This window comes from Fopius arisanus, unplaced genomic scaffold (genome assembly GCF_000806365.1).
Source record: "Fopius arisanus strain USDA-PBARC FA_bdor unplaced genomic scaffold, ASM80636v1 scaffold00011, whole genome shotgun sequence".
NCBI classification, from domain to species: domain Eukaryota; kingdom Metazoa; phylum Arthropoda; class Insecta; order Hymenoptera; family Braconidae; genus Fopius; species Fopius arisanus.
Window position 1 is genome coordinate 941,678 of NW_011887750.1, and position 16,727 is coordinate 958,404.

General features: G+C 40.3%; 3 protein-coding genes across 5 annotated transcripts in view; 1 reads left to right on the forward strand and 2 right to left on the reverse strand.

Annotated features, from left to right (window-relative positions):
* Positions 1-1,623, reverse strand: part of Cngl (Cyclic nucleotide-gated ion channel-like) — a 51,170-nt gene extending 49,547 nt beyond the window's left edge. For both annotated transcript variants that reach the window (XM_011298660.1, XM_011298659.1), the window contains exon 1: positions 1,562-1,623. The gene's annotated coding sequence lies outside the window, so the exon portion shown is untranslated. The remainder of the gene's footprint in view (positions 1-1,561) is intronic.
* Positions 1,624-4,321: 2,698 nt separating this feature from the next.
* Positions 4,322-6,657, forward strand: LOC105262846 (golgin subfamily A member 7). The gene is made up of 3 exons (XM_011298664.1): positions 4,322-4,593; positions 4,850-5,005; positions 5,236-6,657. The coding sequence occupies exons 1-3, from the start codon at positions 4,585-4,587 to the stop codon at positions 5,524-5,526; spliced, it is 456 nt and encodes a 151-aa protein (XP_011296966.1). The 5' UTR covers positions 4,322-4,584; the 3' UTR covers positions 5,527-6,657.
* Positions 6,658-7,110: 453 nt separating this feature from the next.
* Positions 7,111-15,353, reverse strand: LOC105262847 (cGMP-specific 3',5'-cyclic phosphodiesterase). Of its 2 annotated transcripts, XM_011298666.1 has the most exons (12): positions 14,854-15,353; positions 14,639-14,767; positions 13,740-13,869; positions 12,584-12,918; positions 11,927-12,160; positions 11,306-11,833; positions 10,656-10,953; positions 10,530-10,568; positions 10,170-10,454; positions 9,363-9,739; positions 8,858-9,294; positions 7,111-8,751 (listed from the first exon to the last, which is right to left on the reverse strand). In XM_011298666.1, exons 3-12 carry the CDS (start codon positions 13,785-13,787, stop codon positions 8,096-8,098), a joined length of 3,237 nt encoding a protein of 1,078 aa, XP_011296968.1. In that variant the 5' UTR covers positions 13,788-13,869; positions 14,639-14,767; positions 14,854-15,353; the 3' UTR covers positions 7,111-8,095. The 2 variants fall into 2 exon arrangements, with proteins under 2 accessions (XP_011296968.1, XP_011296967.1); XM_011298665.1 differs by having other exon boundaries at positions 14,639-15,353.
* Positions 15,354-16,727: the final 1,374 nt, after the last annotated feature.

Here is a 16,727-nt window from a genome sequence, read left to right on the forward strand (position 1 = left end):
AAGAATCATCACTGCCTCCCGGGAGAAGATTCTTCAGGTGAGCAGGGGAGAAAGAGGAGACCGGGGAATTTCCAGGAGAATAACTGTACGAATTATGATTGAACTGAGACTGTATGATGAATCGTGTGGCAACGTACAATTCATGTCTCGTAGGATGTTGGGCTGGTCCAGAGAATGGGGATTGGGACCCGGCTTGATTTGATACCCAGTTAGATTTATCGGGCGAAATTCGATGAGAGATTTACGGAAAGCTCTGGGGTGGAATCTCACTTTTCCGGTGGTTATTTCGGAGGGCTCCATCCACCCCAATGATATCTAGAGTTAAATTTTCGTTTCATATCCTATCTTGATAGGGTGGATCCTTTTGGAATTCGTTTTTGCTTGATTCGAATCAAAAATAAGGTGGTGAGGCACTTCGATGTGTTTGAGTTGGAGAATTATTTCAAAAGTAGATCGAAGGGAAGATTCTCTTGGGGAAGTAGTGATGATCAATTCGATTGGACTCCTGGGGGTCGCAAAATTCTCGGTCAGGGGGAGGGAGTGTTAAGGATGAGACTGGAGGGTTGGGTAAGCCCCAGGGTATGTCTCTGACAATGTCTCTTCGACAAAGTTTCTGTTCCTCAAGTCACGTTTGTGGTCAACAAGAATTTTCACCATTCCCCACTGTTGAGTAGCAAACTTTTAACTGTAGCCTGGGCATTCTGTACTCCATTATCATCAAAGACCTTTCACTCAATTTTATTCACTGGAATTTTGCAACTGTCGCGGGTGGTTACAGAAATTGCGTGGGAATACCTCTGCAGAGGGTTCACTGAATAAAATATGGGGAATTATGCGAAAAGCGCCCACTAGGTCGATATGGAGTAATAATAGTTATCAGATTCCACACAGTTTGCGCCAAAAATGACTTACGTAGTGTGAAAACGGTCACTAAACAGTACAAAGAAAAATCCTTCAACGAGTCATGTGAACCGCACAGACGAAAAAATAAATCTATTGAGTTCAAGAATCTAGAATCTAGTCGTGAAAATAAAATATGAAAAAAGCCGTTCGTTTCGACCGGATGTCAACAGATGATGTCACTAGTTTTTATTTTCGATCGGACTCCAATTTTCACGCGTCACTCAAGAACCAGTGGTACGCTAATGGAAGAACAATGGCAATTTCGATTGGTCTCGTGTGTTTTTATTGAAATTGGAATTTCTCGGTTATTCGGAGTTTCAGTGATGCGAGGATTGATGCATGGAAACATTTCTGGTATTGACAGATGGCTGAGCTTTTCAATTCATTTGACACTCGGAGGAGAGGAACACGAGGTGACGAGATTTAAATTATGATAATATTCCAGCAATAGAGAAATTATTTATTTATTTTTTGAGAGGCCAGATGATGATAGAGGGACACAGATTTGCTGGATGCAAATTCAGATGAATATTGGCAAATAGTTAAGTAATTTTGGTCGAAGGGAAAAATGGAGAAAAAGAGAAAAAAAAGGGGGAAAAAATGGAATGACAGTGAGAACGGTTAGGGGATGATAAAATACAATTGGCATGATACTAACTGTCGGAAGCACTTGATATTTCTTTAGAACAGATTCACACTTGACTGCCAGGTATGAATAGATATTTGAAAATTAAATTGTTGAGGACGCACGTGTCACGGAGCGAATCGAGTCACTAATAAACAATCAACCGGCACTCGCGTCGCGCTGGCGCTGGGGGTTGAAGATAGTTTTGCGCACAGCAGCCCTCGATAACGTTTCCCTTCACCCTCTGTCCACATGTCTCCCACCACACCCAAGGATTAGAAAACCCAAACGCTACGATCGCGTTTCCCCACCAACAAAGACTTGCGCAGACACAGCCCGATGGACCGCGAATGAAAAAATATATGTAAGAGGAGGACGTCATTGAGATATTCCTCAAACCTGACACCAGCGGGGGGTGGCAAAATTTCTCATTTTTTTACCCTTCAATTTTACCTGAGATCACCTGAAAATCGAAGGCTGCTCTATCCTCTCGGTAAAACAATAGAATATTGTTGTGTAAATATTGTTCCATCTTCAGGGGCGATTGTCTCTTGCTACGTCTCGTCGAGAATTTGACATTATTATTCTTTTGTGATGATAATGATGATTATTTAAAGATCCTGTCGAACGAATTTCATTTAACTATTTTAATTGATCTATTATGGAGTGTAAATAATTTGTAGTTGCGTAAAGAGTGTAGAGTAATCTCACAAAGGTGTTTCAGAATTTCCTCATGAGAATTGAAATTCGAGTGAATCGAATTAGCGAAATTAATTCCCTTTTGTCTTCATACAAATCTCCAATGATATCCTTCTCTCGCTTTGTTCCCAGAGTCTGTTTGGATGTGACTGAGGGTTGAGACAATAGTTCTCGATGGAAACAATGCGGTCCAATAATATCTATCTCAACTGGATTTCATAGACAGATATCAACATTCTCTATGTACATTTGTACCTGAATCCTGATAGGCAGAGATCTCCAAATATCTCACAATTTAATCAGAATTAGGTTTACATTCACACCCAGTAATAAAAAAAAGACTCTGGTCTTATTTCAGTAAAAGTTGGAGTTTGGAAAAATTGATCACATTTGTAGGTGGCGAATAAGTTTGCCCTCTCCTTCAGTGTCTCATTTCTCATTGAAAGAACAAACTTGATATTTGTCAGTGTTCCTGGAATTTTATCCCTATACTTTTTCAGACAGAGAGAGACTCTGAAAAATGATAAAAAGAGAAATTCAACTTTCTCCATTGCACTCGTTTCGATGTTCCTCATTCACCAAACACGAGTCTTGCATTGGATTTATTTCATTGTCCTTTTGTCTGGGAAGTTGTATCCATTCTTCTTTGAGCATTCGTGTTATTGCGTTATGTCATCCACCACTGAAGCTTTCTCCCTGGGAATAAGATTCACCTTCGCAAACGGTCGAAAAATATTTTTCGTCGCAGCTCGTGAATTTTTGGTAAATAAACAGTAAAGAATCCCATCACGTCGTATTTGTCGTACGAATTCTAGTGAATTTTCTCGGTGTTACACAACGAATAGTAATGGAAGGAAGACGTTGTATAACATTGAGAAAAATACGATCGATTGCTCCCTCGACGGCACCCCATCATCTTGAATTTGCGGATTGAATTCAGCATTTTCAACGACTGAACATCTCATCCTGGCCCCAGGCCCTGGGATATTCCCATTACGAGAATAGGAGTTCCACTTCTATTCATCCAATTTCGTTCAAATATCCACACTATTCCAGAAAAGACATCATTATTCCTATCTACTTTTACATCTAGTATTTTGGATTCAGATCAGTTACATGAGAAAATTTGAAGAGCTGTGAAAACCCAGAGAGACTGACTTTGTCTCACGTTCAGAATATCAGCATTGATCTTTTTAGCACTGGATACTGTAGCTGTGGGGCTTACACTCCGTTGGTATTGACCTGACGTCACTTTACCGATTGTTACTTCTATGTTCCTTTAGTAAAAAAAAGCATGGACTGGAAAGTGTTATGGTGGAGAGCATGTAGAAAGTGTCATCAGAGATTATAGGGGAGATCAGCAAGGGAATCGAGGAGATTGGGAAGATAAAGTCGGAAGTCTTCACCGGCGGAAAATAAGTGGGGAAAATTGAAGCGCCCGGTGATCTATAAGTGATTCACTCGGCTTTGAAAATTCATCTCTTCTTTCCTAATGAATATTAAGGGATGACACACGCTGTATTCCATTAGAAATTTCACCCTTCATCCGAGTTATCTCGAAAATTTTCACCGTGGTAAATTTCCATCTTTAGGTACTGAAGAAAAATCATATTTCGTCTCTGAAAAAATTCAACGTTGGTTGGTTTGTTGGTTGATCTGGTTAGTTGGTTGGTTGATCTGAATTAAATCGACTCAAATCGACTATGTACCAAGTTTAATAGTTACCGAAGAAAATGTTCCGTTCGAGTGTGAAAATACTTGAGTAGCCAAACGCGATGCTTTGCCGCAATTTTCTTGCGCAAACTTTCCTACCACCGTTTTCTGAATAAACTAATAAAAATGAATAAAAACTATAATCTCAAATTTTATATTGAGTAAAAAAATGAAATCCGTTTATCATCGGTTTTTCTACATAATATAGTATATGAATCACATCGGTGTATGTTGTGATTCATTTTGAGCGCTACAGCGCTAATTATCCATGAACGCGTTATGGACCTAGTGTAATTTAATTTCAAATGGATGCGCCGGTGAAGAGCGCGGACAATCGCATAAAAAAAAGAGGTCGACATGTGCGCGCGCATACAGAATGGCTTCCAGGCCGTATTGCTGTTGAGTTCTGACCTGGTGACGCTGTTCTCCAGAGGAAACCCAGTCCTTGAAAAAATCAGTACTCTCAATTAATTCAGTCGCACAGTGTACGATACCACGGATAAAAGAATTACTTCCAGAGGAAATTGTGAATTTAATTGTAAGAGACTTGTGCTCTCCTCATGTGCTGTCATCCCTGAAGCCACAGGGCTGATCTATCTGAATCACGACATTGGCCCACCCATTCCACCGAGACGAAGCTAAAAATGCCAATGGTAAGTGCAAAATAATTTTTTTTAATTCTATCGTCATAATTGTTCGAATAGTACAGCTGCTGTAGATAATTGACGTTCGAATTGACATTATTGTCATTGGAAAGACTGCTGAGATTCTTTTGTCTCATATAACCCCAAAGTTTGTTGTCAAAATATTTTCTGGATAGGGTACCGGGGAAATGTTGATGTCATTGTTATTCTGATACGTTATTGATGACTTATCGATGATGGCGTTATGTTTGGATTTGATGAGCAGGGAAATCACGTGCCACTCCAGGATATGGGAGCTGGACGAGGTCAGGGTGGTGGAGGACCTCCACAGAATTGCATGAAGGTGTTCGTCCAGAGGGACTACACCGAGGGTACAATGGTGAAATTCCAAACGAGATTTCCACCCGAGCTGTCTGACAGAGTGAGTCTTAACCTCAATTCCTTTTAAAATTGATTTGCCCTGAACAGCACAGAGTCCGGAACGCATTTTCTGGCGTAAAAATCCTAAAAATTGTTTTTTCCTCTCCACGTGCTGCGACATCCTCCATGAAATCCTCGGAGTTTCCCCTCCTAGAGTCATTCTCAATCTCATCTGCGCTTTTTCATCCATTACAATTAGAAAAAAAAATTGAAATGATAAAATTTTAACAGTTGGACCCTGAGACATTCGAGTACACGATAAATCAGCTGAACAATTACTTCGCCGAGGCAGAGAGTGGCAGTTGCTCCACGTACTGCGAAGGATGTCTAGCGTGTCTGACGGGTTATTTAATTTACATATGTACCGAGACTCACTATGAAAAGTGTCTCCGTAAAGTAGCAAAGTTCATCTGCGAACAGAATGATCGAGTATACAGGCCACGTGGTTTACTTTTAACCGATCCCACAACACGTGGCCTCAGACTTATAGAGATATCAATACTCGACAGGCCTCCATCGTGACTGCATGTTAGCCAATCCGCGGAATTCTTCATGTGACTCCTGCGTCTCTGCAATTTCCACAGAAAAAAAAAATGTTTTAAAAAAACAAACACTAAAATCAACTCCTCGTAACGCGCAATATCGTCTTCATTACCTGGCAAGTGTGATTCGTCGCGCGATTACATGATTTATTGTCCAATGAAAGGAAGTGCCCCCTCTTGTCACGAATTTTTTATAAATATAAAACGGTCCCCAGGTTGCACTTCTTAGTCAGCCACGTGGGGTGCACATTGCTCTTTATTTTTGACGATTTTTACTTCATTAGATGGAAATAAGTAAGATTATTACTACGGTAGAGGGATTCGCAGTTGTAATACTAAATTAAATGAAGGAAAATGCATTTATGGAGGAAATCAAGTTCAAAACATTCGGAGATCTCAGTCTCTTTCAGTATCTTCCTTTATTCCCTCGTAAATCTTCCAGTTATCCCCTCAGGGAAAGATTCATTGTGCTATTATTATTTTGTTTTCTCTCACGCAGCTCACAGAAAAGCAAAACAAAGAGGGATAAATACAGCGCGATACGAGATTGATATGATTTGCTATTATTTCTAGACGAAATTCTTGGAAAATTTCCCCCGGTGAAGAAATCCACGGATTGGCTAAGGATTTAATCAAACAAAAATAATGATAAACCTCACACTCGTTAATTACTGCGCTTTTTAAACTTGTATCGTGTATAATATGTCGTAATGATTTTCAATTAATTTTCGACTTTGGAAAGTAAACTGGGTGTTCATTTTCACACCTGATATCGTACAGAAAAAAAAAACTAAAAAAACCCAAAATAATAGATGGTGGTGGAAAGATAATGTAAGCGACCTTAAGCTCAAAGAATAATTTCAGCCTCATTTTCGGATGACATCAGAAGAATAAACAATTCTTATCCAAAAGGTTGAAGAATCATTCGGAACTATCACTTGTTGGATATGATTGGTGTTCTTGTGGCTGAAATTTTTTTATTACTGAGCGTTCGGGAAGGAGAACAAGTTGCATTTGTTCGTCTTCTCCCCTATCCACTAAGGCCCCACTTACTCCGATTATCGTGCCGACTGCCCACGAGGAATCCACATAAATCTCATTTTCAAAAAAATAAAAGTACGAGTTTTGAATGATGAAACCTGTTTGAGTGTTTCAACATTACAATTAGCGGTCAATTCACGAACAATTACTGTTGACTGCGACGATCTTTCTGGTTGCGATTATAAGTCTGAAAAAAAAAACCTTTTTTGATTACTCTACTTCGACGCTCGTTCGAGCCGCCGTAAGCAAATGATTTTCTCTTTTCATTGCAAAACGCAGAAAGAACAAAAAACCAATGTGTAAATAGAAGAATATTATTCGATACGCATGATTATTGAGGAGGCAATGGTCTTGTTATACTTAATATGAAAATTGTAGGAAATAAGGAGATGGATTATTATATATGATTAAGAAAAACAATTATTTGACGATCGAATTAATGACTGGACACTGAGTCACTCGTACCACTGTAATTTCTAAATGTTTTAATAATAAAATAAAAATGAAGGGAAGTCGTACGCCATTCCTTTTTTCTCCACTTTATTCATACTTTTTATTTCTCTCACTCTCTCTCTCTTTCTCTTGTGGATTTCACTTGGAATTTTGGTACATCAAAATTTATTGTTATCTCATGCAGTTACGACAGTACTTCCTCCCCATTTAATTACTCACTTTAATTTCCTACTTATATCAAAAGACTAGAAACCATTTTTATTATCATACTTCTCGTCACGTAAATCTCGCTCTGTTAGAATAAACACAATGTCATCGATACAGGATTATCAGTTATTTCCCGCGATGCCAAAGGATGAATCGACAAACAGTCGAACATATTTCTCAATATTTTAGAAGATATTTTCAACTAAATTGACTACATCTTAGAGATCAACAATCTGCCTTTACTCATAATCAGTGAGCCGAAGTCGCGTGCCTCTTTCTGAGCATTAAAAAAAAATTGGACAGAGTCAGAGAAACACCGATGACACGCATCCAATCTCACATATATTATTAATAACTCAATGTTATCGTTAATCCTTATATTATTAATCTGTCACTCCAGAACTCGTGAGATCGTAATAATGTGTACACACTAAATACACTCTATTATACACCAAAGTCACATATTTCCCATTTCCATTTAGGATGAAGAATTTATCATCCCCTGGATCTCGATTCTTTCCAAAAATTTTGACACCCCATATCTATATATACAAAAAAAGATTGTCAAGACCCCACCGCTCTCCACTGATGAGAACAATCAATTCTGATTAGAACAGGCCTAACAAAGCCTACCTGAGGCATTAATTGGACTAGCCCAGTGCCTAAAACAGCATCTCTAATCAATTTCATCTCATCTGCCACTTGATAATTTTATCTAAACCCCAGGGGGAGAATGTACAATTATCCGTAACCAGTGGAAAAAGGTCACCCTCCAAAGTGTTCATTACGACAAATTGTTCTCGCAGTCACTCGGGAATGCTCTCCAGAGTGCTCGAAGTTGTGAGCCGTCAAATGAGCAGACACAGTTTATTTTTATTCTTTCTCTCTGGTAATAGTACCTTAGCCTTTCCCGTGTCCTCCGATCCACTCCTGGCATAGAGTGATCTGCTCAATCGATGTCTCACACCTTTTCCCAGTGATCGTCCACCCTTTCTCAATGAGGCAAATCTTCCCAGGGCTGTTTTTGGAAAATCAGACGCCTTGGCTGGTCCAGACGTATCCTTCTTCTCCTGTGCACAATTGAGTGTTGTCACAGTGAATTCAATGTCCTTCGGCTCCTGCCCGACAAATTCCTCAACTGGTTCCTCAATGGTGTCCCTGTCAATCCACGTCAGACCCATCTCAACCTTTTCAGCTAGATCTTGCCAATGCTTTCGATTCTCAGCTGTTCCCTCGTAGAGTGGCATTATCCAAGGAAATGTCTCGGACAGAACTTTGTACAGGGGTAGACAAATCACATCGATAAATCCAACTTGCATCTGGGGCAATTCGTCCCTTCGCTCGCGATCCATCATCGCTACTGGCTGCTGATTCAATTGAAGTTTCTCCAAATCTCCCTGATCGAAGAATTCATCGGCCACGAGTTTTGCCACTCGGTGCTGCACCTCCCACGGTTTAGCTATTGCGCTAACATCACAGGCGGTCATCATCATGCCGCAGAGAACTGCCGAGTGAATTATTGATTTCAGAATTGAGATATTCCTCGAGAGAGGTGGGGACAGGGGGTGGTGGAATGGAGCTGTTATAAGGTTTTTTTTTGCAAGACTTACGTTCTTTCTTCTCCTCGCTCTGCCAGTCAAACTCTCCATCATCGATTAACTCCATAAAGTTGTTCTTCTTCTTGAAGTAAACAGCAAGATCTGTGGATAGAATTGCACTCTCCACCACTTTCATCACTCGTCGATAGTCCTCCATGGAGAGTGTCTGGAAGATGTTATTGCTGTCGGAGTTGAGGATCATGACGCACTGGTCGAAGTGGTGGTGCTCCATTGTGCTCGTTGAGTAAAGAATTGCCAATGGGGATTCGGTTTTTGTTTGGAATGCATTGTTTGTGCCACGGTGGTCCAGATCGTGGCACAAACAAGCCACCAAGAGACCCAATATCTCCAGATCTGTCATGAATTGCTCCATCTTTCCAGTCTTCAGCATCGCGAACATGGTTTGGGCTACGTTCAGGGCATGCCTCCAGTTGTGGTACTTGACTGGTCTGAGGATAATTAAATTCAATGAAACGTTAAATCGTTTGTCTATGATAAAGTGGTTTGCGCATCTCACCGATAATTTTTCTTCACACTCAAAATCCATCGGCAGAGAACATCGTAGGGTATGTGAAATCTCTGGATGAGATTGCACGCTTTGAACATTCGGACAGTGGCACGACAAGTGTCTTCGTCAGTGAGATCAAAATCAATAAACGTAAAGCTGTACAAATTGTATTTCTCAGCGGATGGAATGGCATCAGTGGTGAGACGAAGTGCATCATCATTGTTGGCAGTAGCATGATAACTCAAGCATTCGAGTGCCACTTTTTGTTTAGCCATTAATTTGCAGGCTGACTCGTACATCTGAGTATTGTGAATTCCAAGGCCGCAGAATATAGCAAAAGCCTCGAATATCGAGACGTCCGAGTCAGTAAATGAACTTCCATTGTCCTGGGGTTGAAAGGAATGAATAATAAGTCCGATGAAACGTTATTGCCATTCTAGCGTTAAGCGGAGAAGCGCAGTAAATTGAATGACATTTAAAGCTCATATTTTCATTAAATCTCTCGGGAATGAGTGGCTTGGAGGCTATTGGCTGAGAGAAACTTCCAATGCAAACAAATTTTTTCACATTTCGCTGAGTGTTCAATTTCCCAGGAAATAGATTTGCTGGAATTGATTTTGCGTGGAGAATTATCTTCCTCGGGGAAAACATCCCATGAACCCACTCGCTTCCGAGAAACCTTCAAGATTATCTCGATGTCATTCTGGTATTTGTCCTCGAAGCAATGGATTTTTCCATTTCGAAATTTACGTCTTACGAGATTATGAAATCAATTGTCCTTAGGGATTAATTTTTCAATCAATTGTAGAAGAATACCTTGTTGATGAGTTGAGCAACTCCAATGACACTCCTCTGTCCATTAACAATGGGCATGCAGAGAATGCTCCTGATGGGATCTTTCCCTGTGTCCAGGACCTCTCGTTTGAGCCAAACCGTAACATCTCCAATGTTGAGAATTTGCCCCGTGCTAGCCACATACTTGGCGATTTTTCCCAGGGGACTGGAAAGATCACTGGTACTTGGACGGCTGACTTGAGCTTCCTGCGTACCATTTTCCATCTTGAAGACCATCGTGAACTTGGCACTTCCATCACTTGTAGTCTGTCAAGGAGACAATTCCAAGAAATAACGTTTTGACAAATGCCCTCACTCAGCATTTTTATTTCTGATACTCACGTGACGCAGGAATATATCCTCCATATCAATATTATTGCTCTAAAAATAAACGGGGAAAATAGAAAGACGAGAGTAAAAATTGAACCAAGGAAGTGATAAAGTCGGATAAATCCGCAAATTCCTCACTTCTCGTCTGGACAATGGCTTCCGGTCCTCTTGAATCGACTTGCCGGGTCTCTCCACTATTTTTTCAAGATGTCCAGCCTCCCCACAGTCCAAATCCAGCAGATACACAGCACATCTCTCGCACTTGAGCAACTCCTTGGCTTCAGTCATTATTTTCGTCACAAGACACTCGAGATTGTTCTGATCCTCGAATATACTTCTCGCTAGATTAAGTAGAATTTGATTTCTCCTGTACTCTTGGACAGACAGCTCAAACAACTGGGCATTCTGAATTCCAATTCCACAGAAAGTCAGGTACCTAGAGAATCCATGAAATTATATCGTCATAACTCAGGAATTTAGTTATCTGGCAAGAAAAATATATAATGGCTATAAACTCCTAGGACAAGATGCACGTTTTATATCAAAACCAGAAATTGCTCCTTGATAATTCCTTTCTACTGAAAAGTGGCTCATAAACTTTGCTAGAATATTCTCCGGAATTCATAGCCTCCACATGCTCGGAGGAATTTAATCTCCCAAGACTGTACGTCGGTGGTTGAAAGAACTTTTAAGGCCACTCATAACGCTATTTCATTTGATACCACAGAAATAAAATAACGGTCTTATCTTATTTTTCATAGAACATGGATATGAAATTCACAAAATACCTTTGAAATACTTCGACGTCCCTATCCATGAATTCGTTGCTACCATTTGTTTTATTAATAATTTGAGCAACCCCAATGACATCACCCTCGTAATTACAAATGGGCATTGAGAGAATGAGAGTGGTCTTGTATCCAGTTCTCAAGTCAATGGAACTATTGAATCTAGGATCCTCATACGCATCCTTGATATTGATAATCTCTTTTGTCTGAGCAACATAGCCGGCTATACCAATGCCAAATGGTATTCTAATTTCCTCACTCTTGGCCTTCTGGACCGCCTCCTCAAGCTCCGTATCTTGGGTGACATCGAAGAGTTTTGCAACGAGATAACGATCCTCTGGGGGACCTTTAGCAAGAAATAAACTTCCTCTGTCCGCATGCGTCAAAAGTCCAACGTTAACAAGAATTTTATGACACAAAACGTTAATATCTAGCTCATTGGCAACATCTCTTATGAGCTCCATGAAGAGTTCTCCCTCGTCCAGCTGATTCAACTCCTCTCGACGTCCTGAGAGAGACAGTGGTAACCTTGAAACGAATATTCATCAATCATTCAGACATCGAACGATGAAAAATCACTAGTTGAAAATAGTGGGGATGATAAAGTGGTGGATAAATCACCTGCTCGGGCTTCTGCTGCGTTTTGGAGAGCTGGAGGCTAGCCAGGATTGGAATAGATCCGAGGTGATGCTGTTACGCTTGGGGCGAACCATTGGTGTCTCATCAGGGGGTGGTCTCAGGCTGAGGGTTGCAGTTTTTCGTTGCGAATTCGTGTTCAAGAGCCTCATCTTCAACTCTGGGCTTGCCTTGTCTCTCAACCACGCTTCAACCACCGAGGGATTGCTCTCCAAGTACCTGAATCGTTCGTTTATTATTTTCCAGAGACTACAGATTGAGGAACACGTGATAATTGTATTCGACAATCTCAATCAGGAATTTAAAAAAGAAAATGCTTTAATTGAAAATTATTTGGAAATGAAATTGCTGTGAGAACTGTTATTACGGTTTAATTCAAGATTTATTATCATTCAATTTTCACAGTATTGATCAGGGCTAGGCGCAGAGTGGAAGACGAGATGATGGATTTTTTTTCCTCTGGGGTCTCTTTGTCCGGAATATTCTTTATATTTTTTTTTTTTGTGTTCCATTTCGTAAATTGGATTCCTCATAGAATCTCTTATTATCCCACTCTGTCTCGCCGGTAGAGGATTCTCTCAAATATTTTATTCAACGCTATCATCTTATATCACTCCCTTGAAAATTCAGTGGTCAACTCACTTGCCAACTCGTTCCATCGTCAGGCCAGTGTCTTCCTCAAATTCGTGGATAGTATCGGGACATGGTATTCTCTTATTCTTGGTCAGTTTCAACAGTTCACTACCCTCTTTAATGTCAGTCTTGATACTCCCACTTAAATTTATTTTTGATTCAATTTTTATTGGATCGGATGGGGTGTCCGATGTACCGGGACCTGGACAATCTACTGAATCGGATCGATCGCTCGATGACTGCACCAGTTTGCATTCTTTTTTCTTTGCCGCCTCTGGCGAACGGGGTATTGTTGAAATTTTCATTATTACTGCATTTGTACTTAAATTATTATTGTGATTTATCTAGAACAAGGGAAAGGTTGTATTAAAAAATAATAACGGTTCAGAGACTTCTAGAATTTTTATTTTAAATAATAAATAGAAGAAAATTTATATCCACCGAAAAATTCAAAAATCATTTATTTATTTATTTCCGACGTGGAATTCGTGTATTCAGATATCTCAAGTATTTTCAACTTCGAATAGAATCCTTTCTTCAACTACAGAATTCATTAAAGCTTGTGTGCAAACCAGTTGTTGAATATTCTGCGACTTTTAATTAATTCTCACCCATGTGACTTTGAATTAGATTCGCAATACAATTATTCATTCATCGTCTATTCGTGTGAAAATTCTGGAAAATTCGCTTTGTAGGCGTTGAATGAAGGTGGGCCTTTCGCGTTGGGAATTAAATATTCCATTGTACACATTCAATTCTGAATAAATTGAAAATTCCAAACAATAGGGGATGAAATTTTAATTATATTCTATTACTGTCATCATCGTATCACGTTGGAGCCTGCATCGCGATTTTATTCTGAATTTAAGTAAAATTTGAATTTCAAATTGAATTTTTCAGGAACAACAATCCATCAAAACTTTTATAAATTACTCGTGGGAAAGTCAAAGTTTTTTCTTGTTATCTGCGATGAAATTCTGCACCAAGAACTTTATTATTCTACCCTAAAATATTTTCAGAAACAGAAAAATCCCTCCGTTTTATTAATAATGGATGGAGCAATTCAACGAGATATTAACTCTACGCAAACGCGAATCATTAATTCTTGAATTAATGACTTCTCACGTTGTAGAAATACCGCAGACACAAAATTTTAATTATTTACCTCGTAATCCGTTTCTGCTGGCAGATCCTCTTCGCCCTCGGTTTCCATATCATCTGCCCATCGGATAATCTACTGATCTTATCAGAAAACGATCAAGACGTTCAACTCCTTGAGTACCTCGATTCTCAGCCTTATCAAACAATGTGAAGAAAAAAATGATAAACAATTCAAGTACAAAAAAGGGATGAAACAAATTAAAAATAAAACAACCCATTGTCTCCCGCTCTTTTTCCGTAATTAACCCCCCGAAGACGACAGCCTCTCGTCCTTACCCCGGAGGTGATAAAACCGTAAACTAGAGTGGAATAAAAAATGATCCAACAGATAAGAATGTGCAGTGATAACGTTTTTTTATTAACAAACATGAAGCTTTAAAGAAATATTTCTATTAATCCAAAGCAAGTAAAAAGTTCCCAACGAACAATCTCTAGCAATATTTCAAAACTATTCTTCAATCACCGAAGAAACTCCATAACAAATGATCGACGATCTCTCCAATACTCATCCTCTTATCAGCTGGATCCCAGCTTAAAAAAATAATCATCAAAACATCAAGCGTCTTCAACTCCAAAGACGAAGAATTACCCGCGACAAACTTTTCTGTAAAAAAAAACTCCGTCGAAATCCCCACAAATACTGAAAAGGGGATTCTCCCACTGAATGATTCCCCATTGAATTTACCCCCCACAATAACCAGGTAAATTCACCTGAAATAATTAAAATAAAATAAGTAGAATAAGATAATCCCGCCCTCACCACTGATTTGTGCGGAAAACCATCCGAAAGAATCCGCCAAGATGAAAGCTCCAGGAATGGTTTAAAAAAAAAATCCCTTGAAAATGATTCCCCGAAAAAAATACCGGTGATAGGATACACCTTCCCAGGGGACTAGTCCTTACCTCGCCAAAAAGAACAACAGTGCCGTTGTACCAGCAGCAACAGCAGCAACGATGTGACGTGAGAAAATGCGTTATCTTCATTGCCCCCAGTATCCACCACTGCCAAATGCTAACAGCACTCGACGCTACCTGTCCACCAGAGCATCAGTAATCATCATCATCAAGCCACCACAAAAACCCGATCGATTTCACCGGCGTAAACAGTTCTGCGTTACCTTAATATATCCCCCAGATTATCGAAACAACGTAAATGTCAAACTGACACCTGATATTTCATGATTTTTAATTAAAACCACCGTTAACTCTACCAACTATCAATCTCAATCGCTTCCGGTCTGATTAACGTGACCTTGGCACGTCGTCCGTCGGTGCTGATCACTCGGTCGATTGACGGTATCATTGCACCCTACTCACAATGCAGCATCACCAGTTACAGGCCAATTGTACACTGTGATTACAGATCAGTGTACTTATCCGCGGTGTTGACGCACTCGGTTCTCCAGCCACACGGAACCTCAGAGATCCTGGTTTGGTAGCATCGTCACCAGGTTGTCCTCAGGGATTTGGTGCACGCTGTTTTTCTGATCTGTTGATATCTCTTGATGGGTATCTCCCTCCGTGAACAGAAGGGATGTTTTTCATTTGGGGATTGACCGAGGGAAATAAATCAGTTACACCGAGAACTCCAGGGATCGTCTCCAGGGCGTTCACCGGGGGAAAGCTCAGAGCTTACTGAGAGGATGCCAGGCTACGATCCAGCGATGGGGGCTGCGATAGTGGCTCTGGTGTACTTGGAGCTTTTAAACGTCAGTGTGATAGTCAAGTACTTGGTGGTGGTGTGTCTGTGTGTGTGTGTTGGTGATGCTGATGTATATGGTAGGGAACTCAGTGGTCGGCGCACTGTGTTGTCTGGCTGCTCGTGGAGTCGGTCGAGATCGATACTGTCGACTATGGTCCCGGACCAGCCAGCATCTACCCCCAGAGGCTTTCTTTTTTCCTTTTTTTTTTTCGTTTTTCTTTTTTTCCTCATGTATTTGTGTGACGCGAGAAACTGTGGCATTTCTATGACGCCGTTACCAGGACGTCCACTGGTTTCGGCTTTTTAGGTTTTTGATTTTTTGGGGCGATCGGAATTTGATGGGCTCGTCGCACTGCCAGGGCCGTTCGGCATGGGAAAGGGCTGGGATTGGGGGAGTAATTGATTTTGACTGTTTTCGTGTTTAGGGATTTTTCCTGCAAGTCTCGGAGATTACCGAGCTCTTGACCTCATTCTCAAATTCTTTTTCATTTTTTCGGGATTTTTTATTTTAGGGGCCTTCGACGGCTTTTTTTCCTCGGGTTTTTCATTGTTTTTATTTTATCAGTGGTTTGCGATTTGTGGGTCAGAATTTCGGAATCGTTGGGCTCTTGGCATCGATTGAGTGGTTTTTTTTTTTCAGTTATTCCGCTTTGGAATTGACCTTGGATGAGTCTCTTTGAGCCCGAGGGAAGTGGGAAAATTTTATGAGGGGCTCTTTTTGTACCGTTAAACCTGGGCTTTCTGCTGATCTTCGTTTTAGATTTTGTCCTCCTCTCCGGGACTCTGGAATTTGATGAGTCGACAAGGCAATGACAGCTGTCAGCGGATATCTGATGGGTGTGAAAAAGGGTTCATGGGTTTTGAAGGGATTTACCGTTCGACGCGTGGGGATTTTTCATCAAAGATTCAGAGTCAACCGGACTTTTCACCTCAATCAGGTACAATCTATCGACCAATTCCCAAGTGAGAGGAGTATTCTCTTGATATCTTTGCATCGAGCGGAGATAAGCAACTCGAATAAAATAATACGCGTAAAAAAAAGTCTCTGGGATTTCTCCAACTCCTCGAGCTCGGGAGATCAGCAAAAAATTGATCGGAAGTCAAGTGGACTCATTCTTCTCCTCCACTTCACTGATAATCCAAAGTACTACATTACTTCCAACCGATGAATCTCAACATAGCAGAAGTCAACTAGAATAATAACAACGAAAAACAGCGATTCATCATTTTTCCACCTTGATAATGATAGAAATGATAGAAAACTCCATCAAAAACCGGTTAAATATTCAA

Coding starts and splice junctions, on each gene's coding strand:
- LOC105262846 (XM_011298664.1), top strand. Junction 5,006..5,235: donor CACCCGAGCTGTCTGACAGA/GTGAGTCTTAAC, acceptor AAATTTTAACAG/TTGGACCCTGAGACATTCGA.
- LOC105262847 (XM_011298666.1), bottom strand. CDS start 13,787: ATGGAAACCGAGGGCGAAGAGGATCTGCCAGCAGAAACGGATTACGAG. Junction 11,834..11,926: donor CGCAGCAGAAGCCCGAGCAG/GTGATTTATCCA, acceptor ATTCGTTTCAAG/GTTACCACTGTCTCTCTCAG. Junction 9,295..9,362: donor AGTGTGAAGAAAAATTATCG/GTGAGATGCGCA, acceptor AATTATCCTCAG/ACCAGTCAAGTACCACAACT.